Source organism: Pinus tabuliformis, chromosome Q (genome assembly GCF_031772625.1).
Source record: "Pinus tabuliformis cultivar Carrire ecotype Pingquan chromosome Q, CPIR1, whole genome shotgun sequence".
Lineage (NCBI taxonomy): Eukaryota > Viridiplantae > Streptophyta > Pinopsida > Pinales > Pinaceae > Pinus > Pinus tabuliformis.
The window spans coordinates 1,300,603,708-1,300,630,986 of NC_142296.1; the positions used below are offsets into that span (position 1 = coordinate 1,300,603,708).

Sequence of the window (27,279 nt, forward strand, 5' to 3'; positions counted from 1 at the left end):
CCTACATCTGCTACCAACCCTCAGTCTAGGCGCTGCGAGGCTCAACCCTCCTATGTAATTCTATGACTACACATTTTTGAAAAACAATCTGGAAGTTGTAAGCTCTAGTTTCTCCTTTCAAGGATAGAGAACTTTCGTTGTTTCTCTCTGATTTCATCATTTTGTTCAAATTAATATAATTTAGAGTTGCTTACCTACAAAAGAAAAATTTAATGAAAATATATACTAAAGCAACTATGTAAATGTTTTATAGATAAAGATTCTCTCATAAATACATTATTATTCTATTAAAATAATTATTAAAATAAATTTATATTAACATAATTTCATTTTTTCATTATATTCTTATTCTAGTTTTAAAAGTCTCCTTATCACAATTTTAGAAGTCTTGAATGATCAATAATTGATGTTACAAATCTTTTTTTTTAATTTTCATTTTTTAACATTAATTAATGTTACAAATCTTCTCTTTAATTTTCATTTTTAATACATTTATTTATAAAAATACTAATAAATAAATAAAATTATATAATTACAATAATCACTCTTACTGTAGATTACCATATTAATTTTAATAAAAGAGAAGAATTAAAACAAAACACATTTTGGTATAATGGCAGTTTCTTTCCTTTCATAAAAATTTCTTCTAAAAATACAAAGATATATACTAATATCATAAGTGGCTGAATTTTTTCACAATTTTAATTATATTTTTTTAAATTTAAATTTTTATATTAATTTTAAAAATATTAAAAAAAATTAATTAAAACCGATTATTTAAAAAAATAACAAAATGATGAACCACCGCCATAAATTTTTAGAAATAACAAAATCAATATTGCCCCTTCCTCGCAAAGATATTGAAGGATTTTGTCAATATTCATTTCAATTAGAAATAACAAAATCAATATTGCCCCTTCATCGCAAAGATATTTAAGTATTTTGTCAATATTCGTTTCAATCTATGAAGGGTGCAAAGTCGGTGAACACCTGGAAATTCCAGGCTCCATACAAGATTTCGGAGAAAAATAGCTTGAATTTCGGTTAAAAAAATTCAAAAAATCTTTACACTTTGTTTTTAAATCATATTTTTGATAGTGAAAATAGATTTAATATTAATCTTGAATTTTAACCGTTTTGACTGAGATTTACAAAAATTAGTACCAAATTTTTTGAAAATATGGCCAGAATTCCAATAACCTTGGCAAAAATACATTCAGGTTAGACTATGGCCAAGATTTTTACATCATTATACAAATGGTAAAATACATTTTCAGGACTGGATCGCATGACAAACAATCATATATCAACCAACATAAGGCCCGTCAAAATTTAATCTATCGACTTAGTTGTTGGTAGGGATGCATGGACACACTATCCATATGCCAGACATTCAAAGTCTGAACTTTTACAGCTGTGGTGGCGTTGTTGAACAGAAATAGTTTGGCAGCTCCATTTAGTGACCGTGTCGGATATACCCTAGACGTGATGCACCGTCTTCCCCCTTGCGCATAGCTCTCCACAATCGAATGGTCAACCTGAAAAAATTAGAACCAGACCGTGCAAATTTCCTTTAATTCTCAAAATCCATGGTTGCCTTAAAAAAAAAAAAATTCACCCTACAAGGTAAGTGACTTACCAGGGTTCGAACCGAGATGCTCTTTTCGTCTGCCAGAACTGGGACAGAGCTCCCATGGATCCCCAATATGAGTTCAGATGCTAGCGAGGATCTGCACTTTGCCGTGAACTAAAATTAAGAAAATGAAAACGGGACAATCATAGACAGCATAGACGTGTTCAATTTCAATTCCAAAAAAATGTAGGAAGAGGATTCGAAACCTGACACATTTATTTTCAGAAAACACTAATTACAAAAAGGGACAAGACAATCACGAGGCAGGCCATAGCATAGATGTGTCCAATTCCAATTCCACTGACTGTAATTCCGACAGATTCATTTTCTTCAAAACACGACAAAGGGAAACAAATATTCCATCTGCGTCAATGTGTGATTCTCCGGTTTACCTGGTCTCGTCATGGCATAAAAAGGTCTGCAATTGGCCGTCGGCAGATTTCGCAACGTAGAAATAGACGGCCGTCTGTTCCGTCAGATTTTTCTCGGCTAAGACCAGCAACCCAAAAGGTCCCAATCTGCCTCTACCAGCAGCTCCTCCACCATTGCTGCAGCTGTAGACTGAGTCGCCTTCGATCGCTTCAATGGCAGCGGCGTCCGGGAATTCAAAAACGAGCTCAATATCCAACTGTAACAGCAACACGGCACGGGATCGAAATCAGTACATTCAAAACCTCAATTTGACTACCAAGAAAAAAGACCCCAATATCGATTCAGTACCTGAGCACCGTCCGTTGCACCGACTTCCACCACAGAACCCGGCCGAAGCAACTCGTTCTCGACGACAAGCTCAACCGACCGCAGTTCGTCGATTTCTTCAATCGGCCATTGGATGATATTTGCCTTCGTCTTGTCATCAAACCAAACAGCTCTGGGAACCGTCTGCAAAAGAAGCCAGCGGTCTCAGGATCGAACCCCCGAGGCATAGAGATTGACAAAACACTAACTGATTAGGGTTAAAGATTAAGATCATGACCTGCAAGGAAGCCCAGCCTTTTCTTAGATCGTTTTGTTCGCTGTCGGTTTCCCCTACCCATCCCCACAGAATTCTTCTCTGCTTCAGCGGATCATAGAAAGACTTGGAAGCATAATATTTTCCATAATCAAGCCGTAGACCGAGCCCAACGTCCGCAGCAGGATCATCAGGGATAAACCTCTGTTTCTCAAGGTCGTAGGTTCCAATCGCATAATAATCGTTCTTGTCGTCATCGAAACTGGCCTTGAGCACATGTTTCACGCCCACCCCGTTCGCAGAAGTGTCCAAACCCGTAATTCCGGAGACGGCCACGGGAAAGAAATCCACGCATTCCCACATGCCCGTGCCGTTGACGGAATGCAAAATGTTCTCCTGCTCGTACTCGATGAAGTCCTTCGTCTTGAACACTAGCGTCACGCCTGTCATACCGAGCTTCGATCCGATCGCGATCCGCCAAATCCCGTCTTTGCCGATCCAGCCCGTAGTCGGATCCCTGAAATCTTTGGGCCCGACCCCCTTGGGCGGGACTAGAATGGGATTAGCCTCCGACTTCACCCATTTCCGCAGAAGCGGGTCGGATGGGTCCTCCGGAAATGCCAAGTTCTGGACTTGAACGGATTCGTTCGTGGATCCCGTGTAAAGCATGACCAGGGTTTCGTTTGCCAAGAACGTAGCAGAACCCGTCCAGACGCCGTTGATGTCGTACCAGCGGTCGGGAATCATGGCCAGGTCAAGGTAGAACCAGTGCACCAGATCCTTCGACACAGCGTGACCCCATGCTATGTTCCCCCATACAGCCGCGACTGGATTGTATTGATAGAACAGATGATACCATCCCTTGTAGACCAGCGGCCCTGAATCAAAAACTCAAAAAATAAAAATTCTCCTATTTTAACACATTCCAAGGCAATAAGAATCGATCCCGGGACACTGACATTATAAACTCACCATTTGGATCTACATGCGTTTGGCCCATCCACAAGCCAGAGCGCAAATCCCACAGACAGCAATAAACATCAGAATAACCAGAAGAAATTAAATAAACCCGAACAGAAATCCATCGCAAATGCCGAAATGTATTAAATTTCTTCAAATGAAAACAGAACACGCAGTACCGTTCATCCAATTCGCCTCGGTCTGGAAATGAAACCCCGTTCTTTGCCACGAGAGCTCCGCGATCGTCCACGGATAAGTCCAAAACGAAACCCCCACGCTCTTCTCCGAAACGCCTTCGACACGACCCCTCGAAATAACATACTCAACCACCGGCCCATCTGCCCTTTCGCCATCGTTTGGCTTCCTGAATATCGCCTTCCCGCAAAGGGCAACTGCAATCAGAAAAGCACAAAGTATTGAATTCCTATAAATCCTGTTACAGCGAACACCAGGCGTTTTGTTAATATCATCAGAGAGGCCAACATATGGACCGGCCGCTTCCTCCAAATCCTCCGCCATTTTTTCCCGGCTCCCTTCCGCAGCTGCACCTTGCTTCTGCGACCAGAAATATCCACTTAAATCCACCTATTTACCCAATTTAAGCTCATGACCCCATTCTGTACCGCACAAAAAAGCTTCACTGTTGACCGTATGTTTGGCTGACGTAAAAGGCGAGAGCGCGATTGGAACTCGAGACCTACGCGTTACTTTATCCACGGAAATTACCCTGTAGCTTATATTGAAAATGTTAAATGGCAGTGGGATTCGATTCTAGGTCCCTCGAACAGATAAGCAAAGCATGTGAAGAAAAGCACGCACCAATACGTATCAATCATTGACGGTATCTCTGACATCAGAAACTGGCCTTTTTTCAAGCCGATTCCGGGCATCTCAAAATCTCTATCTTCACGCCTCCTCTTTCCGTCCTTCCAGCAATGACCATTCTACAGGCCAAAGTGAAAGTGAAAGTGAAAGAGGCCAGGCTGAGCATCGAACTCAGGACCTGCCCCTTTCCGACGGTAGGACGAGATGTCCAGGCCCTGCACATGTATATGGATGGATGTGACCAGTTAAGGAAAGTGCGTTGGTTAGAATCACGATTCCACAGGCTGGTTAATCGCATGGTTGAATATCTTGTTAAGGCTGATTGGATAGAATACACAGGCGTGTAATTCATGATTGCACAGTTTGGCAATAAGCGATCTCTTATGTATCAATATTAATGAGTCGATCTATTGGGGTATAAATTTAGGTAAAAAGATAAGGATTAAAAATTGAAATTAACTTTATTTGTGAAAATGATTGATTTAATAAATCGTTGATGGAAGTTTCTAAGTCAGTGTATTATGCATCATGATTCCTGATTGCATAGTTTAGTAATAAGCGATCTCTTATGTATCAATATTAATGAGTCTATATATTGGGTTATAAATTTAGGTTAAATGATAAGGATTAAAAATTGAAATTAACTGTATTTGTGAAAATGATTGATTTACTAAATGGTTGATGGAAGTTTCTAATTCAGAATTGGAGTTACATAAGGTAGGTTTTTAAATTACAATACTGATGTACGAGGGGTCAAGATTTACGCTACGAGGATTATTTTTATAATAGTTTTTCAATTAAAGATGGTGATTAAATAATATTATGATTAATGGTTTATGGATTGATTGGATGTTGATATAATGTATTGTTAAGTTATTTTTTGTGTTAAGTTTTTAGGTTTTAAATTACGTGAATACAAATTCAATAATGGTAAGAGTTGGTGTGGTTTAAGTTAGATACAATCTAATTCAAGTTTCTGTGATTTATATTTTAATTTGAAAACAACTTCCGAAGAAATCATAAATTATATTGGTATATTTAGGTCGAGGAGTTTCGAACCAACCAGTGTGGTTCATCTTGTCCTGATGATGAACCACACTAGTTGGTTCCAAACGCATGTGATTTCTTTCTATGTTGTTTTCAAAACTAGATGCAATCTGTTAGTGATGGGTTTTAATTCAATAATGTTAAGAGTTGGTGTGGTTTAATCTAGATGCAATTTGTTAGTGATGGGTTTTTGGTTCAAAATCACGTGAACACAATTCCAATCATGTTAAGAACTCGTGTGACCTTAACTAGGTGGAATCTCTTAGTGATTTTGACAGCTCACGTGGAATTTCTAGGTGATTTTGACAAATCAAATATCGAGGTCACAACATCACATACAATTAAACAATTTCTATGTGATTTTGACAATCAAATATCCAGGTCACGATTTCTTAATCACAGGGAATAGCCGATCTCACAAGTCACAAACAAGCTAGCAAACAAAAAAATGGTATAATGAAAAATAAATATTTCCATAATTTTAATTTAATTATTAATAATTGTTAGATAGATGGTAGGAATTTAACCTCCACATAATATTCTAGAAAGTTATTAATAGTGTCACACATCAAAGGTCTAAATTTATCTCAAAATTAGCTATGCCCTTTGTGCCTTTTTAATTAACTTGATTCATTAAAAATTTGTCATATGAACATCTTATGAATATGAGTTATGGTTTTTTTGGGCATGTGGAATTAGTAAGTCATGGTATTGACTCATAGTATTGTAACAAAGCTTATATACAAGTTAAGAATCTCAATAACAATGTAGGGGTGAGCCTCCATGATGAAAAATCTTGTACATGTTTGTGTAATTGTATATATATTTAATTCATATACTAATTGTTTTTATAATCACCATCGATCCATCGTAACTCCATCCATCCATCTACCAAGCTTCTAAAGGGATCAAATCTCTCAAAATGCAAACCTCTTTTTGACTGCAAAACTTAAGAAAAATTGTGCACCTTGAGATATTTTATTCCTCTTAGGTCTTGGTAAATCAAGAGAGATGAATTTATGCTAGTTTTGAGCAGCACACTAATAAAAAGTTTTAATTATAAGAATTCTTATTTTTGACTCATTGAAAGCATATATCCATAGGATATAATGTCTCTATTTTTGTTATTAATATTTATTTAAATTTTACATGTCAACTCCATATTAAGTAGTGAAAGAGTTACACATCTCTCTTATACTAAAAAGTAAATTCTCTTTTTTTACTTTGAATTACTTTATAACTCTAGAGTATATATAAAGATGCAAAATTAAGATGGAAATTGAAATATTTAATTCATGGTCGACATTGATTTTTTTATCATTATTATTTTTTATTTTTTTTAATGTAAGTATTATTTTATTATTTTTAAATGTAATGTTATAAGATAACATCTCCTTCATATTAGGTTGTGGAGCGGCTCCAAACATAATTAATAATAATATCATTAATTTATAATAAAATTATAATTAAGTTAATTTTTATAATGTTTCTAACTTTAACATTGTAAGATATATTATGAAATAAATGTTTCAATGTCTTTCATTTTTTTTAATGGAACAGTTATTTTTGTTTCATAAAGCCTAGGTTGCATGGCCAGAACCATTTACATCAGATAAAATAAAACATAACTTTGTGATCTCAGTAGCTTCCATATTCTAATAGATCTAAAGCAGGGTCTTATTGCCTCTACGAGCTCTATAGACTAAGATTCTACACTGATACCTTCCATATGATCGACAAATTGACTCAATAACAAAATAAACTTGCAGTAAATAAAATAACTATAACTTAGGCTGGCTTAGCAGGTATGGTTTCGCCCTTGTCCATCAAGAAGACAAAGACTCATTTTCCCATTCCTCCAACTAATGCACCCTCTCCAGACAGTTCTTGTCACGCCCCTACACCTGCGATGATCTTCCAACCGCTTATAGCGAGGTGCGGCACCACCGAACGCTTTCTTTTCACCAATACTCACCTTCGTGGACTACGCCTAATTCACTTGTCCTTACTTAGTTTGTTTTTCGCAACCAAGTAAAATGCATTTATCCTTTATACTTAATGAAGCCCATACTCATTCATTATCCATATGCAATTAACCAAGAACATCAACAATTGCAAACAAGTATAAAGGGAGGGGCAACTCCCGAACAGTCTGCCCAACAATATATTATAACAGTTTCTTCAATAATACATCATCAAGTATACTTGGCAAAACTCCAAGTCTATACTTAGAATAATTTTACAATCAAGGCATAGAACAACCTTTTACAACATCAATGCCAATCTACACGGTAGGAGGGTGCTCACCCGAGACACCTAAGACTCCCCCTTAGATTCTGCACGATTTCCACCTCAAACCGCACTCTGATCGACTTACGACTGACCTCCGGTAAAACTGCGCACTTCCACCTTAGAGCGCATGAGCTATGCGCACTCTAACTTATTTCTGCGCCCTTTTTACCCCTTGTCCAAGGCGTAGAAGAGATGCTTTGTTCGTTGTTCCAAATGAGCTCAAGGTTCTTTTACTTATACACATTTCTGCGTGAGTTTTGGGAGGGTGTCCAACCCCATGGCCGAACCCATAAGCCATCACCACACGCCCACATGTACTCCTCTACAAGTCGGCCTGGCTCCATGTTCCATCGCATATAAATGAAGGTTCAACACTTAACCATTTTAAGTGTTTCTCCTTTATCGTCGCACTTAACGTCGCATATCGTTGTGAGGATCGTCGCATTTCGTCGCATGAGGAACGCCCGCCCGTCGCACCCGACGCTCAATCGCCCGAGTTTGCGAAGACCTTACATCCTCCTCCACCTGAAATCGTTGTCGTCCTCGACAACATACCATCCCGGTAGCTCTCCACCAAGATCATCATCAACCATGATGTCAACTCCTCCACATAAGGCAACCATCCCTGCAACATATGTAGAATCCCATCTCCATCATGCTCCACCTTAGTGACTAACTGCCACCAAGACAACCATACCAAGGTATACACCTCTACGGTATGTACTCCATCAGATATCATCTCGATCCATGATCATTGACCCCTTTGCCACAATCTCCACTGCAACAACTCGTGTCAACCTCATCATGTGTCACCATGTGAACCTCTGTCATGATACTCCAACAAAATGTCAACACATCTCTGTACACTTCGCGACCCCATGTTTGAACTAGTTGGGTAGCTAATCCAACCATCACGCTCAATCCATGAGAGTGAACATCCTTATGCCATCATCTGTTGTTCCTCAAACATCTGCCACATCCTTGACTCACCAAGAATCTACCTCCATAATCCATGCTCAGGTCCATGGAAACTCCATCCATCTGCAACATGTCATGATGCTTGATGCCAAGCCATCCCTGCACCATCAATCATACCTGCTCAACATGTTTTAAGGACTCACTGCCATGAGCAGCTAACAATGAGCCCCATCTTCTTCATCCATCTAAGAAGATGTAGAGGGAGTAGAGCCTGAAGGCTCTCCCTCACTAATCAACTCAATCCATCTATCAGGATCCTCTATTTCCATCCTTTGTAGATATGCCTCCCGGTCTTCCTTCTGGACATCCAGCCTTACATACACCTCAACATCATCATCATCATCCTCCACCAGCTCTAGCCTTCTTGTCAAATCCAAGATGCTATCTGAAAGTGATCTAATGACCAATGACTGCTCCCCAAGCTTTGTGTTGGGTCCCTATAATACTAGTGATTACACCATTACTATTGTAGTTATACCCCTTATTTATATTGTTGTGCCCCTATTACCCCCATATTGTTATTTCTGTGCCCCATAGAATCCCTCTATTGTTATTTTTGTGGCTTTATATTATTATTGTTAGGTCGGCTGGATTATATTGTGACTCCTTAGACTCCTATATATAGAAAGGAGGTTTTGTCATTTGTATCATCCAAGAATTGTTCATTTATGTAATGTAAAGGAGGTTTCCCCCTCGAAGAGGCTGAATTCTAAGGCGTGGATCTCTCTTTTCTATCTTTTTGTGAGCTGGTTTCATAACATTTGGTATCAGAGCTTTGGATTCTAGGGTTTCGCTGCTCCAAACAGGTCATCGTGGAATTTTCGCTATAACTTTTTTTTCTGTGACGTTTCAGAAGTCGCAAAAAAAACCCATTTGAGAAGAAATCGTGCTGAACCTTGGGTCCAAATTTCAGAGCTTTTCGCGCGATATTTGCGGAGATATGATCTGAGGAAGTTGGTCTTTTTGCAGACTCCTGAATTACATTCAAAACAGGTGACCTGGGGAAAATCGTCATAACTTTCTCTCTGGGGATCGGATTGAAATTTCGTAAGAAGTTACAAAAAGAGGACGGATTGTAGTTTCTTGTGTGTCTGTTTCAGATTCAAAGGTTGAAACAGTGACTCGTGGCACGTCGTACAAGTTCGTTCTACTGAACTAGTCTAAAAGCAAGTCACTGTGGGAGATTTCACATAACTCTTCCTTGGAGAATCCAATTTGGCTCAGACTTGTAGCATTGGAAAGAGGACGCAGAAGGCTACTACAGGTAGCAATTTTAGAACTGAATGATCTAAAATTACAGAGATACATCAGATTCAATATCAGGCTTCTATAAAGTGAAAAAAGGTGTGTAGTTTTTTTTTTAATTTTTGTGTAAGCTTGGTTTAACGGAATTCAAAGGGCATAGTAAAGCATTATTATCAGTAACTGATGCCCCGAGGAAAGAAAATGCAAACACCTAGTAAGGAACCTGAAAGCTCTAGCATGACTCATGAAGAAGAGGAAGAAATGCTACATGATATATCAAAATTACAAGAACAAGTGCAACAAATGTCACGCTCACAAAAGCTAACAGAAGCTAAGATAAGTGGCGTGGAATCTAAAATAAATGGCGTGGAATCTAAGACAAAGGGCATGGAAGCTAAGATGGAGGATTCGATGGCAGATTTGAAGATAGATTTGAAGACAGACATGGAAGAATTGAAGAAGTTGCTACAAGAAAGGGTCACTAATGGTGAAAAGGTAGTAAAGGAAACTCATGATGAGAACAAAAGAAATGTTAATCATGATTCCATAGACGCTAATGTTGGATCGAAGAATCACCATATTCCAAAAATCGATATGAGGAAGTTTGATGGCAAGGATCCCGCCACATGGATATTACAGATGGAGCAATTCTTCGATCTCAATAATGTGCAAAACGCACAAAAGGTACGTATGGCAACTGTATATTTGGAACAAAATCAGTTTGTATGGTATCAATGGCTTTGCTCTCGTAAACAATTTATCACTTGGGCAATTTTTACGGAAGAATTGATAGCACATTATGAATATACAAAAAGCAACACTTTTTTTAGCCAATTGATAAGTCTCAAACAAAAGGGTTCAGTAATGGAGCACATTGAGGAGTTCCAAAAATTGAACATAAGGGTAAAAGATATTCCAGAGGAGCATAGGATTGATGTGTTCATAGGGTCTTAAAAGGATAATATCCAACATGATGTTCGCCTTTGGGAACCTGATTCATTAGAGAAGGCATTCAGGTTAGCAAGAAAAATGGAAAGCAAAATTATGGCAACCAGGAAGCATACCACTCACAACTATAAAGACGGAAGTGTTGTTGCCCCTAGTCTTCCACAACCTATAAGGTTGACACCACAACAATTGGAAGAAAAAAGAGCAAAAGGGCTTTGTTACAGTTGTGATAGCAAATACATTAAAGGTCATAAGTGTGCTGAGAAGAAATTATTCTACATAGATTGTGAAGAGGAAGAAGAAAAGGAGCAAGAAAGGTCAAAAGAAGAAGATATACTCCAGGAACAAAGCCTAGATGAAGAACAAATAAATCCGACCATATCTTGTAATGCATTGGCGGGAATTACCACTCCTCAAACCATCAAGATAGAAGAACAAATCAAGAAGAAAAAGGTAATAGTGTTGATTGATTCAGGAAGCACCCACAATTTTATTCATTGTAGGGTAGCAAAAGAATTGAATTGCTTCCTATATCCAGCACCAGAGTGTCAAGTGATGATTGCAAATGGAGGAACAATAAATTGCTCTGGAAAGTGCCATAATATCAAGCTATCCATGGGAGAATATGTATTGACTAGCCCAATGCTTTCCATTCCAATGGGAGGTGTTGATGTTGTACTAGGAGTCCAATGGCTACAATCCTTGGGTACAATAGCTTTTAATTTTCAAGAAATTTTCATCAAATTTTCTACGGAAGGAAAGGAAGTTGAATTAAGGGGTATTGCAGGGAAACCAGGAAAGATAATCAGCTCTAATGGCATGACTAAGCTTCTTAAAAAGGAGCAAAGAGGTGTAATTGCACAATTATGTTCGCTAGATGTTTCCACATTGGAATCATCTATTTCTCCAGATCTCCAAAATGTCTTGGACAATCATTCCAAGGTATTTGAGACTCCCAAAGGTCTCCCACCTATGCGTGATCATGATCATGCTATTCATCTGATTCCAGGAAGTGTTCCTCCAAACATCAGGCCGTACAGATATCCCTATGCCCAAAAAAGTGAAATTGAACGTATGGTTGCAGAAATGCTAGAGGCTGGTATAATTCAACCAAGTCAAAGTTCTTTCTCAGCTCCAGTAGTATTGGTGCACAAGAAGGATGGATCATGGCGCATGTGTCCGGATTATAGGGAGCTCAACAAGCTCACTATTAAAGATAAGTTCCCCATTCCTGTTATTGATGAATTACTGGATGAATTGCATGGATCAATTTACTTCACCAAGTTGGATCTTCGTTCGGGATATCATCAAATCAGAATGAAGATTGAAGACATTCCGAAAACAGCATTTAGAACTCATGAGGGTCATTATGAATTTTTGGTCATGCCTTTTGGCCTTACCAATGCACCTTCAACATTTCAAGGTTTGATGAATTCAATTTTCAAACCATTCCTTAGAAAATTTGTGTTAGTATTTTTTGATGATATACTAATCTACAGCAAGTCTTGGAAGGATCATGTTGAACATGTTGACAGGGTGCTACAACTATTGGAGGAGAAACAATTATATGCAAAAAGATCCAAATGTTTCTTTGGAGTCCAGGAGGTGGAATATTTGGGTCATATTGTATCTCATGAAGGAGTTAAGGTAGACCCTAGCAAAATTAAAGCCATTAAGGAATGGAAAATCCCCACATCCATAAAGCATCTGCGAGGATTTCTTGGGTTGACAGGGTATTATCGCAAGTTTGTTAAGAATTATGGGAGAATAGCAGCACCTCTAACAACATTATTGAAGAAAGATTCATTTTCATGGACTCCGGAAGCAACAAAGGCCTTTGAACATCTTAAAGAGGCAATGTGCCAAGCACCGGTCTTAGCTACGTCGGACTTCACAAAAACCTTTATTGTGGAATGTGATGCTTCAGGAAATGGAATTGGTGCTGTTCTAATGCAAGATGAAAGACCCATTGCTTTTGAAAGTCGTCCAATCAAGGGAAAGTTTTTAAGCAAAGCTATTTATGAGAAGGAAATGTTGGCAATACTCCATGCACTTAAGAAATGGCGACCCTACCTAATGGGAAGACACTTCAAGGTAAAAACGGATCATGATAGCCTTAAATACTTTTTAGAACAAAGATTATCCTCTGAAGAGCAACAAAAGTGGGTCACAAAGATGTTGGGTTATGACTTTGAAATCATCTACAAAAAAGGGAAGCAAAATGTGGTGGCAGATGCACTCTCAAGAAAGGATGAGGATGTGGAAGCATTGTTGTGTGCCATTTCTATTATCCAACCAGATTGGATAAACGAAGCAAGGGAGGAATGGAAGAATGACGAAGAAGTGTGGGCACTTATTCGAAAGCTACAACAAGATTCCAGTACCTCTGATACATTTAGCTGGCAAAATGATTCGTTATGGTACAAAGATCGCTTATACCTCTGTAAGAATTCCCAGCTAAAACAAAAGATTCTTATGGAATTGCACACTTCTCCCTTAGGAGGGCACTCAGGATTTTTAAAAACTTACCACAGGGTTAAGAAGGAATTTTTTTGGGATGGCCTTAAATCAGATATTCAAAAGTTTGTGGCGGAATGTTTGGTTTGCCAGCAAAATAAAGTTGAAACAATTAAGACACCGGGTCTATTACAACCTTTATCCATTCCAAGCCAACGTTGGGAGGAGGTTTCAATGGATTTTATCACAGGTTTACCCAAGTCTGAGGGAAAGAGTGTCATCATGGTGGTAGTTGACAGACTTACCAAGTATGCACACTTTTGTGCATTATCACATCCATTTAAAGCCAGTACAGTTTCTACTGCATTTATGGAAACAGTTCAAAAGCTACATGGAAACCCAAAGATTATTGTAAGTGACAGAGATCCCATTTTCACTGGAAATTTTTGGACATAATTATTTTCTTGTCTTGGTACTCAGTTAGCTCATAGCTCATCTTATCATCCTCAATCTGATGGGAAAACTGAGATAGTAAACAAATGTTTGGAAGGATATCTTCGTTGCTTTGTATCTGATAAACAGACACAATGGGTCAAATGGTTGCCTCTGGCTGAATGGTGGTATAACACTTCCTTCCATACAACAACAAAAATGACCCCATTTATGGCACTTTATGGGTATCAACCACCATCCATCACATCATATTTAAGAGAAAATTCTAAGGTTCAGGCAGTGGAACATCACATCGAACATCAACAACAAGTCCTCCAACTCTTAAAGGATAACCTCGTGTTGGCACAAAATAGAATGAAACAACAGGCAGATCAACATCGCAGTGAAAGAAGTTTTGATGTAGGTGATTGGGTATTCCTACGGCTACAACCATATAAGCAAATGTCCCTAAAGCAAGCTAAGAAGGATAATAAATTATCACCAAAGTATTATGGTCCATACAAGGTGTTGCAAAAGATTGGTACTATGGCATACAAATTGGAGCTTCCTGCAGCTTCTCGATTGCACCCAGTTTTCCATGTTTCATGTTTAAAGAAGGTTATAGGTGACAAGCTCCCAATTCAAACAATATTGCCAGAACTTGACGAGGAAGGAAAAATTATATTGGAACCGGAAGCAGTCACAGAAACAAGAACTCGACAGCTACGAAATCGATCAATTTCAGAGTATCTTATCAAGTGGAAGAACTTATCCGCTGAAGATTCCACATGGGAGGATGAGAATTTTATGTAGAAGTATCCAGAACTACTCAAGCGTTGAGGACAACACTTTTTTGAAGGAGAGGGGCATGTTGGGTCCCTATAATACTAGTGATTACACCATTACTATTGTAGTTATACCCCTTATTTATATTGTTGTGCCCCTATTACCCCCATATTGTTATTTCTGTGCCCCATAGAATCCCTCTATTGTTATTTTTGTGGCTTTATATTATTATTGTTAGGTCGGCTGGATTATATTGTGACTCCTTAGACTCCTATATATAGAAAGGAGGTTTTGTCATTTGTATCATCCAAGAATTGTTCATTTATGTAATGTAAAGGAGGTTGCCCCCTCGAAGAGGCTGAATTCTAAGGCGTGGATCTCTCTTTTCTATCTTTTTGTGAGCTGGTTTCATAACACTTTGTCTCAATAGTGGACAACCACTTGTTCACCTTCTCCTTATCCTCCATTTGCATCACTCCCAATTCATAATCAGGTCTTGTTACACCAATGGTTGGAACACCAAGGGGTACATCTTCCCTTCCATCATAAATGTAGAGCTTCCTCAAATGTGGTACAACCATAGCCTCAAATTGTTTAATGAATTCCATCCCCAATACAGCCTCATAGTCATCAATCCGCACTATAGTGAAGTCCACCTTCCCGGTCCATTCACCAAGTGTAGTGTCCACCCTCTCAGCTATACCAAGAATCTCCATAGGAGGAGAATTCACTGTCTTCATTTGTGCCTTTGCTGGTACAACCTTCAGCCCAATTCTTCTCGCAGTATCTTCACTCATGAAGTTGTGAGAAGCCCCACTATCCACCATAGTGAGTACATCAGCACCTCCAACCTTCATCTGAACATACTCCAATCTGTTCCTTTCAGGATCTCTCCTAGAGACCACCTCTGTAGTAGAAGCACCAAGTATCTGCATCATCCCCACAGAAGCACCTTCATTCTTTCCATCAGATTCAACCTTTTTCTTCAAGGCTTTGAGATGCCTTACCTCAAGAGCTAGGCAATCCCACTTCTTCTGATTCAATTCATGTCTTATCTCTAGTTCCTTGAATTCTGCTTCAAGCAAGACCATTTCCTTTGCAAGTTGAGAGGCTTCCTCCTCATTCTGATCAGAAACCCCTTCCTTAGCCAAGGCATGAAGAGCACTCTTTGTTTCAAACAACCTTTTGCTACATTCCGCAAATCCATGTTTTACTTCCCTTGACTCTTCAAGTAAACTTCCTTCAAATTCTTCAAAGGTAGCATAACCCAATTTCTGCAAGATAGACATCTTCACCTGCAACTTGAACCGGCCCTTGTCTCACTTCGTGTGAAACGGTCTCCTTCACCTGCAAGTATCCTTGTCACTGTCACGAGCAACCTTTGCTCACCAGCTCCAACCGAGCTCTGATACCACCTGCCAAGGTGTGTATCAGCTTCAATGCTTCAACACCGGCTTCACTCGTCGTGAACCTGCTCTGATACCACCTGTCAAGGTGTGTATCAGCTTTTCACCGAGCTTCTTCAACCCTGAATCGAGCTCTGATACCAACTGTCACGCCCCTACACCTGCGGTGATCTTCCAACCGCTTATAGCGAGGTGCGGCACCACCGAACGCTTTCTTTTCACCAATACTCACCTTCGTGGACTACGCCTAATTCACTTGTCCTTACTTAGTTTGTTTTTCGCAACCAAGTAAAATGCATTTATCCTTTATACTTAATGAAGCCCATACTCATTCATTATCCATATGCAATTAACCAAGAACATCAACAATTGCAAACAAGTATAAAGGGAGGGGCAACTCCCGAACAGTCTGCCCAACAATATATTATAACAGTTTCTTCAATAATACATCATCAAGTATACTTGGCAAAACTCCAAGTCTATACTTAGAATAATTTTACAATCAAGGCATAGAACAACCTTTTACAACATCAATGCCAATCTACACGGTAGGAGGGTGCTCACCCGAGACACCTAAGACTCCCCCTTAGATTCTGCACGATTTCCACCTCAAACCGCACTCTGATCGACCTATGACTGACCTCCGGTAAAACTGCGCACTTCCACCTTAGAGCGCATGAGCTATGCGCACTCTAACTTATTTCTGCGCCCTTTTTACCCCTTGTCCAATGCATAGAAGAGATGCTCTGTTCATTGTTCCAAATGAGCTCAAGGTTCTTTTACTTATACACATTTTTGCGTGAGTTTTGGGAGGGTGTCCAGCCCCATGGCCGACCCCATAAGCCATCACCACACGCCCACATGTACTCCTCTACAAGTCGGCCTGGCTCCATGTTCCATCGCATATAAATGAAGGTTCAACACTTAACCATTTTAAGTGTTTCTCCTTTATCGTCGCACTTAACGTCGCATATCGTTGTGAGGATCGTCGCATTTCATCGCATGAGGAACGCCCGCCCGTCACACCGATGTGCGCCCGTCGTGCCCGTGCGCCCGTCGCACCCGACGCTCAACCGCCCGAGTTTGCGAAGACCTTACAGTTCTTGTGACTCCTTGGTGTCGAGGACAAATTTTCCTTCTAAAACCTTGTTGACCTCTACAAAGAGACCATTAGTGACGAGATCTGAGCTATGGGACATCGGTTTTACCTAAAGCCTAATGAACTTCCTTTCAACACTCACCTCTGAGCTTTCAAATTTAGCTTCCATTACAACCGCTTTTGCCTCCTTATCACTCTCCATCAGATATATCCCACAAATTAGGAGATCAAGACGACCCATCAGTAATTTGAAGAGGAATATTGTTGCCCTCTTCCACCTTGCCACTTCATCCTCCAGAGACTGAACACCTTCCGTCGCCATCACTACACATCTTACCAGCAAACTAGAACACGAGAAGCACTAAGAGAAACTAAGAGTGGCTGGTCAAATATCTGAAGGAAATTCCATATATGCATCCTCGTCAACCGAACGTTCTCCAACACTCATTATTATCGTCATTAAACACGGATCTCCTCTGATCTCCATGACAATCTCAGACATGTCCTTCGCAAGGATCCAGACCAAAAATCCCTGCGTGGAATTACTGAAGACCTTTGGAAATAGTAATTATTGTCCCTTCAGTATTAATATCAATTTGTGGGAACTCGCATAACTAAGGCTCGAATCCTTCTAACCGACTGAAGATTTGGCCAAGACATGCTTGGGGAAAAGGGTAGAACGTCTAGGCTTACCACCTATTTGCATGAGGACTCCAAGTGTACCCACATTAATTCTTAGTGCTAGCCCACTATGAATGCAAGAATTAAATTCCCGAAGGTTTTGTTCTAGCCTACCGCCAACCTTTGATAATCTTTGATGCATGATCACAAATTATAGCACAAGGAAATGGCCTTTGTTGATATCATTTAATTCTAAAACACCTATGCTTAACTTCACTCCTCAATTGGCCAAACCGTCATCCACCGTATTAAGATGTCTTAGGACATGATAGAAAGAGAATTCTTCAATTTTCTTCAAAAGAAGGATTATCCTCCGCATTAGTGTTGAATCAACTAATGTAATAAACTTGGATAGCATTCTAACTATACCATAGAGTCCCCTAGAATTTTGATATTTCATATACTTTTGTTCTTGGCGAGGTCTAAGTCTTTTCATAATGCGGTGAATTCAACTTTATTGTTTTTCGTTGTTCCTAGTTCCCATGCATACCTGATTCCTTCATATTCGACGGTACACTATATCACCCCTTCTGCTTCTACCACCCCTTTGATGCCTTTCAATTTTTACCAACCATTTCATTTATATAATTACATTAATATTAAAATTTAATACTGTACTAACCATGCATCAAATTTACTTTTCCGTTTGTCAATGAATTCCTAAAATTCATATTATTATAAAAATCTTACCTCCCATTCCTTTCTTCCTTTCCCCATATTTTGCTAAGAAACAATGAAGTAGACAATTTTTTCATCCACCTCTAAAAATTCATATTATTATAAAAATATTAGCTCCCATTCCTTTCACCACATTTTCTCTAGAGACAATTTTCCCTGGAAATAATGGGGTGGGCAATTTTTTCATCCACCTCTAAAATTCCTATTATTATTATTATAAAAATATTACCTCCCCTTCCTTTCACCACGTTTTCTCTAGAGACAAAAGATTGACCATTTTCGTGTCTCTTCACTCCTTCATCCAAGCATTTCAAATTTAAGTGGCAATGTTTTCCTTTCAAGTAGCCATGTTTACATTTCAAATTCATTTCAATTTAGATGGATTGGATCGTTGCATTGGATAACTAGGTAAGTGCGTTGAAAATCTGCACTAAATTATTGGATTAGATCATTACACATTATTTTTCTACTACTTTACGTAAAAAAATAATACCTATATCTAATATTTAAATTCAATAGCTTGAAAATAATTTATAAAATGAACTTTGTTCCCCTAACTACTTACAAAAATAATATCTCAGTAGCTTCCGTAAAACATAAAACATATTCTAATAGATCTATAACAGGGCCTTATTACCTCTACGAGCTCTATAGACTAAGATTCTACACTGGTACCTTCCATATGATCAATAAATTGACTCAATAACAAAATAAACTTGCAGTAAATAAAATAACTATAACTAAGTCTAGCTTAGCAGGTATGGCTTCGTCCTTGTCCATCCAGAAGACAAACATTCATTTTCCCATTCCTCCAACTAATGCACCCTCTCCAGACAGTTCTTGTGACTCCTTAGTGTCGAGGACAAATTTTCCTTCCAAAACCTCGTTGACCTCTACAAAGATACCATCGTTGACGAGCTCTGAGCTATGGGACATCAGTTCTACCTGAAGCCTAATGAACTTATTTTCAACACTCACCTTCAAGCTCTCAAACTTAGCTTCCATTACAACCGCTTTTGCCTCCTTATCACTCTCCATCAGATTTATCCAACAAATTAGGAGATCAAGACAATCCATCAGTAATTTGAAGAGGAACATTGTTGCCCTCTTCCACCTTGCCACTTCATCCTCCAAAGACTAAACACCTTCTGTCGCCACCTCTAAAAACTCATATTATTATAAAAATATTAGCTCCCCTTCCTTTCACCACATTTTCTCTAGAGACAATTTTCCCTAGAAATAATGGAGTGGGCAATTTTTTCATCCACCTCTAAAATTCATATTATCATTATTATTATTATTATAAAACTATTACCTCCCCTTCCTTTCACTACATTTTCTCTACCTTTCACCGCATTTTCTCTAGAGACAAAAGACTAGCCATTTTCGTGTCTCTCCTCTCCTCCATCTGAGCATTTCAAATTTAAGTGGCAATGTTTTCCTCTCAAGCAGCCATGTTTTCATTTCAAATTCATTTCAATTTAGCTGGATTGCATCGCTGCATTGGATAACTAGGTAAGTGCGTTGAAAATCTGCACTAAATTATTGGATTAGATCATTACACATTATTTTTCTACCACATTATGTAAAAAAATAATACTTATATCTAATATTTAACTTAAATAGCTTGAAAATAATATATAAAATGAACTTTGTTTCCTTAACTGCTTACAAAAATAATATCTATATATAGCATTTAAATTTAATAGTTTGAAAATAATATATAAAAAGAGTTTTCCTTTTTTTAATGCAAGGAAACAAAACAGCTCAAGACTCAGAGGTCTATGGCAAGAGTGAAAGCCCGTCCCCCATAAAATGATCTAAAAGACTGATTTTCCTTGAATAATAGTGATGATTCAATCTATATTAGTAGATAGTAGAGAGTGATAGTGTAACGCCACCTCCCATATCTACCCACTTTCACCACCCTGCTAGGCTAAACATGAGCGAAGGGCTACTAAAACATGACTCAATCTCCTAGATAACCTTAAGGAAATGGAGTAGACAAAACAAGGCCTTACTGACTTCCCTAGGGTGCTACATGACCCATAAGAGCTAAACCACCCTTTTAGCTGCCCAAACCCTGAGTTAAATTGCTTTTTCAATGATCTAGACTCCCAGATGTTGGCATAACACTACTTGAATTCGAATATAACCCTCCATTCGAATGCATAAGCCTGCAAGGGAGCAACTACAGTCTTTTTCACCCAGTTCCGTGTCAACGACTGTGAGATCTAAGCCACCTTTTCAGGGCTAGTCTCCATACCACTGCCCAGAACTTGACAAAACTTTCTAGAATGATAAATGAGACGAGGACAAAGCCTGTAACACAAAACTTAATCAAGGACTTGACCTAACCCGGTCTGACCATGACAGTCATTCCGTCAAACACATTGAGAACATGTAATCTACAGGTCATGAATGCATATCTAAACATAGAGATCTGAAACTTATCTGAGGTTTACCAAGAAGGACTAATATCCTCTCACAATAGCTGAAATAACATATATTAGGTCATGCATTTAATGACAAGTCATTTACAAGTAAAAACATGATAAGAGCCATAACTTGAATCTGTCGTAAAACCGTGCTTATAACTAGCATATAACAAGATAAATAACAATGATAGAACATTCATTAAAGCCACATAATAACAAGTATAATTACTCATGAATTACAAGGGGAAGGAGCTCTTATCAATCATATGCAAAGGTCAACCAAGTCAGGGGCTTCCACGTACCACCTGACCATAGATTGGGCTAAACCAAATCTTTCTTTCAGCCAGCCACCATCATGCCATATTCCAAGCATGAATGTGGGATCTCGTGGGATAAACCAGTCCATAAACAACCAAGGGAATCCAAAGGTTAAACCACATCCACCCTCACACCACTGTGATCTCACCTAAACCGGTCCTGAGATCTCAAAACCAAACTAAGCTTGGATGCCTCAGTTTTCCTTCCCCATTCCTTGAGGAATCTTTCTGTCTCCACCCACTTGTTGTGGGCTTCCTGGAGAAAACCATCTCCACCCCAACCCTTGGGATTTTCCTGAGACCACCTTACCTGAATCCAAAACCTTCCGGCACTCCAAAGCTCAACCAAGAATGAATCCAATCACACCATGGCTATCCGAAATGTCAAGAAAAAGTTGAAGCCACTGTCAAAACCTAACAAAACCCATGCCACTGACAACAAATGAACCAAATACACACATGCATATACCATGCATGCTAAAACCAGTTAGGAAATCATACATGCAACCTGTTACCTACAAGTATTCTCGATGAAGTTACTTGATCCAACTCTTCCTTGCTTGATCCTTACTTTCTTTTGCTTTCTTTGTCCTTCCTTTGCTTTCCTTGTCCTTCATTTGCTTGCTTGCTTTCCTTCTCCTCTTGGTGCTCTTCTCCTCTCTGAAACCAATTCCAAAACTCAATTGACAAAAAGCCCCAAATTGATGCTCTCATGTCTTTTTATTATTGACGCCTCTAATTTCTTCATTTTTCCTCTATTTTCCTTCATGTTTAGTAATAAGCGATCTCTTATGTATCAATATTAATGAGTCTATATATTGGGTTATAAATTTAGGTTAAAGGATAAGGATTAAAAATTGAAATTAATTGTATTTGTGAAAATGATTGATTTACTAAATGGTTGATGGAAGTTTCTAATTCAGAATTGGAGTTACATAAGGTAGGTTTTTAAATTACAATACTGATGTACGAGGGGTCAAGATTTACGCTACGAGGATTATTTTTATAATAGTTTTTCAATTAAAGATGGTGATTAAATAATATTATGATTAATGGTTTATGGATTGATTGGATGTTGATATAATGTATTGTTAAGTTATTTTTTGTGTTAAGTTTTTAGGTTTTAAATTACGTGAACAAAAATTCAATAATGGTAAGAGTTGGTGTGGTCTAAGCTAGATACAATCTAATTCAAGTTTCTGTGATTTATATTCTAATTTGAAAACAACTTCCGAAGAAATCACATTGGTATATTTAGGCCTAGGAATTTCGAACCAACCAGTGTGGTTCATCTTGTCCTGATGATGAACCACACTAGTTGGTTCCAACGCATGTGATTTCTTTCTATGTTGTTTTCAAAACTAGATGCAATCTGTTAGTGATGGGTTTTAATTCAATAATGTTAAGAGTTGGTGTGGTTTAATCTAGATGCAATTCGTTAGTGATGGGTTTTTGGTTCAAAATCACGTGAACACAATTCCAATCATGTTAAGGACTCGTGTGACCTTAACTAGGTGGAATCTCTTAGTGATTTTGACAGCTCACGTGGAATTTCTAGGTGATTTTGACAAATCAAATATCGAGGTCACAACATCACATACAGTTAAACAATTTCTAAGTGATTTTGACAATCAAATATCTAGGTCACGATTTCTTAATCACAGGCAATAGCCAATCTCACAAGTCACAAACAAGCTAGCAAACAAAAAAATGTTATAATTAAAAATAAATACTTCCATAATTTTAATTTAATTATTAATAATTATTAGATAGATGGTAGGAATTTAACCTCCACATAATATTCTAGAAAGTTATTAATAGTGTCACAGATCAAAGGTCTAAATTTATCTCAAAATTAGCTATGCCCTTTCTGCCTTTTTAATTAACTTGATTCATTAAAAATTTGTCATATGAACATCTTATGAATATGAGTTATGGTTTTTTGGGGCATGTGGAATTAGTAAGTCGTGGTATTGACTCATAGTATTGTAACAAAGCTTATATACAAGTTAAGAATCTCAATAACAAAGTAGGGGTGAGCCTCCATGATGAAGAATCTTGTTACATGTTTGTGTAAATGTATATATATTTAATTCATATACTAATTGTTTTTATAATCACCATCGATACATCGTAACTCCATCCATCCATCTACCAAGCTTCTAAAGGGATCAAATCTCTCAAAATGCAAACCTCTTTTTGACTGCAAAACTTAAGAAAAAATGTGCACCTTGAGATATTTGATTCCTCTTAGGTCTTGGTAAATCAAGAGAGATGAATTTATGCTAGTTTTGAGCAGCACACTAATAAAAAGTTTTAATTATAAGAATTCATATTTTTGACTCATTGAAAACATATGTCCATAGGATATAATGTCTCTATTTTTGTTATTAATATTTATTTAAATTTTACATGTCAACTCCATATTAAGTAGTGAAAGAGTTACACATCTCTCTTATACTAAAAAGTAAATTCTCTTTTTTTACTTTGAATTACTTTATAACTCTAGAGTATATATAAAGTTGATGCAAAATTAAGATGGAAATTGTTAATGTAAGTATTATTTTATTATTTTTAAATGTAATGTTATAAGATAACATCTCCTTCATATTAGGTTGTGGAGCGGCTCCAAACATAATTAATAATAATATCATTAATTTATAATAAAATTATAATTAAGTTAATTTTTATAATGTTTCTAACTTTAACAATGTAAGATATATTATGAAATAAATGTTTCAATGTCTTTCATTTCTTCTAATGGAACAATTATTTTTGTTTCATAAAGCCTAGATAACATAACTTTGTGATCTCAGTAGCTTCCATATTCTAATAGATCTAGAGCAGGGTCTTATTGCCTCTACAAGCTCTATAGACTAAGATTCTACACTGATACCTTCCATATGATCGCCAAATTGACTCAATAACAAAATAAACTTGCAGTAAATAAAATAACTATAAATTAGGCTGGCTTAGCAAGTATGGCTTTGTCCTTGTCCATCCAGAAGACAAACACTCATTTTCCCATTCCTCCAACTGATGCACCCTCTCCAGACAGTTCTTGTGACTACTTGGTGTCGAGGACAAATTTTCCTTCTAAAACCTTGTTGACCTCTGCAAAGAGACCATCAGTGACGAGATCTGAGCTATGGGACATCAGTTCTACGTAAACCCTAATGAACTTCCTTTCAACACTCACCTCCGAGCTCTCAAACTTAGCTTCCATTACAACCGCTTTTGCCTCCTTATGACTCTCCATCAGATTTATCCCACAAATTAGGAGCTCAAGACGACCCATCAGTGATTTGAAGAGGAACATTGTTGCCCTCTTCCACCTTGCCACTTCATCCTCCAGAGACTGAACACCTTCCATCGCCATCACTACACATCTTACCAACAAACTAGAACACGAGAAGCACTGAGAGAAACTAAGAGTGGCTGGTCAAATATCTGAAGGAAATTCCATATATGCATCCTCGTCAACCGAACGTTCTCCAACACTCATTATTATCGTCATTAAACACGGATCTTCTCTAATCTCCATGACAATCTCAGACATGTCCTTCGCAAGGATCCAGACCAACAATCCCTACGTGGAATTTTAGTGAAGACCTTTGGAAATAATAATTATTGTCCCTTCAGTATTAATATCGATTTGTGGGAACTTGCATAACTAAGGCTCGAATCCTTCTAACCAACTGAAGATTTGGCCAAGACATGCTTGGGGAAAAGGGTAGAACGTCTAGGCTTACCACCTATTTGCATGAGGATTCCAAGTGTACCCACATTAATTCTTAGTGCTAGCCCACTATGAATGCAGGAATTAAATTCCCGAAGGTTTTGTTCTAGCCTACCGCCAACCTTTGATAATCTTTGATGCATGATCATAAATTATGGCACAAGGAAATGGCCTTTGTTGATATCATTTAATTCTAAAACACCTATGCTTAACTTCGCTCCTCAATTGGCCAAACCGTCATCCACCCTATTAAGATGTCTTAGGACATGATAGAAAGAGAATTCTTCAATTTTCTTCCAAAGAAGGATTATCCTCCTCATTAGTGTGGAATCAACTAATGTAATAGACTTGGATAGCATTCTAACTGATACCATAAAGTCCCCTAAAATTTTGATATTTCTTATACTTTTGTTCTTGGCGAGGTCTAAGTCTTTTCATAATGCGGTGAATTCAACTTTATTGTTTTTCGTTGTTCCTAGTCCCCATGCATACCTGATTCCTTCATATTCGACGGTACACTATATCACCCCTTTTGCTTCTTCCACCCCTTTGATGCCTTTCAATTTTTACCAACCATTTCATTTATATAATTACATTAATATTAAAATTTAATAACGTACTAACCATGCATCAAATTTACTTTTTCGTTTGTCAATGAATTCCTAAAATTCATATTATTATAGAAATCTTACCTCCCATTCCTTTCTTCCTTTCCCCATATTTTGCTAAGAAACAATGAAGTAGACAATTTTTTCATCCACCTCTAAAAATTCATATTATTATAAAAATATTACTCCCTTTCCTTTCACCACATTTTCTCTAGAGATAATTTTCCCTGGAAATAATGGGGTGGGCAATTTCTTCATCCACCTCTAAAATTCATATTATTATTATAAAAATATTACCTCCCCTTCCTTTCACCACATTTTCTCTAGAGACAAAAGATTGACCATTTTTGTGTCTCTTCACTCCTTCGTCTGAGCATTTCAAACTTAAGTGGCAATGTTTTCCTTTCAAGTAGCCATGTTTGCATTTCAAATTCATTTCAATTTAGATGGATTGGATCGTTGCATTGGATAACTAGGTAAGTGCGTTGAAAATCTGCACTAAATTATTGGATTAGATCATTACACATTATTTTTCTACTACTTTACGTAAAAAAATAATACCTGTATCTAATATTTAAATTCAATAGCTTGAAAATAATATATAAAATGAACTTTATTCCCCAACTGCTTACAAAAATAATATCTCAGTAGCTTCCATAAAACATAAAACATATTCTAATAGATTTATAACAAGGCCTTATTACCTCTACGAGCTCTATAGACTAAGATTCTACACTGGTACCTTCCATATGATCAACAAATTGACTCAATAACAAAATAAACTTGCAGTAAATAAAATAACTATAACTTAGTCTAGCTTAGCAGGTATGGCTTCGTCCTTGTCCATCTAGAAGACAAACATTCATTTCCCATTCCTCCAACTAATGTGCCCTCTCCAGACAGTTCTTGTGACTCCTTAGTGTCGTAGTCCGTGACCATTTCACCGCACTCGGATGTGGCCACGCGTTCCATCTAAGCCGGTCAATCGTTCCTCAAACCCAGTCAGCTCGATCGACCGAATCAGAAAAGGCTACTGCTTTTCACAGGTAGTCCGGATGCTGCCGTAGCTTACGCATCCTTATCAGTCGAGCACCGTTGCCGGTCCTTATCAGTCGAGTCACTAATGTATTCATTTTACTTATTGGGTGGCCCCTATCAAATAAGTAACTAAAAAAGTCACTAACGTACCTCACCCTGCCTTCCTTGATGCTTGCAAGTTTGTAGTTATGCCTCTGTATTGGGTCTACGGTAATCCTCACCGGATCCTCGGCGTTAGCTTGATGGACGTGAAAGTGATTATATATGTATTTTCAACTTAAATGGGTCTGCTACGATATATGGATATGGATCCGTTACCGGGGCATCACTACTTGGAACAATAGGCAATGCCAGAACTCACCTTCTAAAAACACGTTATGTGCATCACTGATAGCAATGGGAATCAATAAGCTCCCCACATAGCTATAGAAGATCACCTTTAGGTTATACCTTACCTTTCTTCGACAAATTTTCCTTCCAAAACCTCGTTGACCTCTGCAAAGAGACCATCGGTGATGAGCTCTGAGCTATGGGACATCAGTTCTACCTGAAGCCTAATGAACTTACTTTCAACACTCACCTTCAAACTCTCAAACTTAGCTTCCATTACAACTACTTTTGCCTCCTTATCACTCTCCATCAGATTTATCCAACAAATTAGGAGATCAAGACAATCCATCAGTAATTTGAAGAGGGACATTATTGCCCTCTTCCACCTTT

The 27,279-nt window shown here is 37.9% G+C and overlaps 2 protein-coding genes across 2 annotated transcripts; both read right to left on the bottom strand.

Annotated features, from left to right (window-relative positions):
- Positions 1–1,104: 1,104 nt before the first annotated feature.
- On the bottom strand, positions 1,105–3,722 carry LOC149224594 (beta-fructofuranosidase, soluble isoenzyme I-like). Its single transcript, XM_089386172.1, has 6 exons — positions 3,558–3,722; positions 2,610–3,463; positions 2,354–2,515; positions 2,026–2,261; positions 1,640–1,730; positions 1,105–1,538 (listed from the first exon to the last, which is right to left on the bottom strand). The coding sequence occupies exons 1-6, from the start codon at positions 3,583–3,585 to the stop codon at positions 1,338–1,340; spliced, it is 1,572 nt and encodes a 523-aa protein (XP_089242298.1). The 5' UTR covers positions 3,586–3,722; the 3' UTR covers positions 1,105–1,337.
- On the bottom strand, positions 3,699–4,574 carry LOC149224595 (sucrose:sucrose 1-fructosyltransferase-like). Its single transcript, XM_089388222.1, has one exon. It carries the CDS (start codon positions 4,062–4,064, stop codon positions 3,699–3,701), a length of 366 nt encoding a protein of 121 aa, XP_089244348.1. The 5' UTR covers positions 4,065–4,574.
- Positions 4,575–27,279: the final 22,705 nt, after the last annotated feature.

Excerpts from the sequence above, each read along its gene's own strand:
- LOC149224594 (XM_089386172.1), bottom strand. The coding sequence starts at position 3,585 with ATGGGCCAAACGCATGTAGATCCAAATG. Across the intron at positions 3,464-3,557 it reads AACGCATGTAGATCCAAATG|GGCCGCTGGTCTACAAGGGA; the intron begins GTGAGTTTATAA and ends TTTTTGATTCAG. Across the intron at positions 1,539-1,639 it reads GCATCTCGGTTCGAACCCTG|GTTGACCATTCGATTGTGGA; the intron begins GTAAGTCACTTA and ends TAATTTTTTCAG.
- LOC149224595 (XM_089388222.1), bottom strand. The coding sequence starts at position 4,064 with ATGGCGGAGGATTTGGAGGAAGCGGCCGGTCCATATGTTGGCCTCTCT.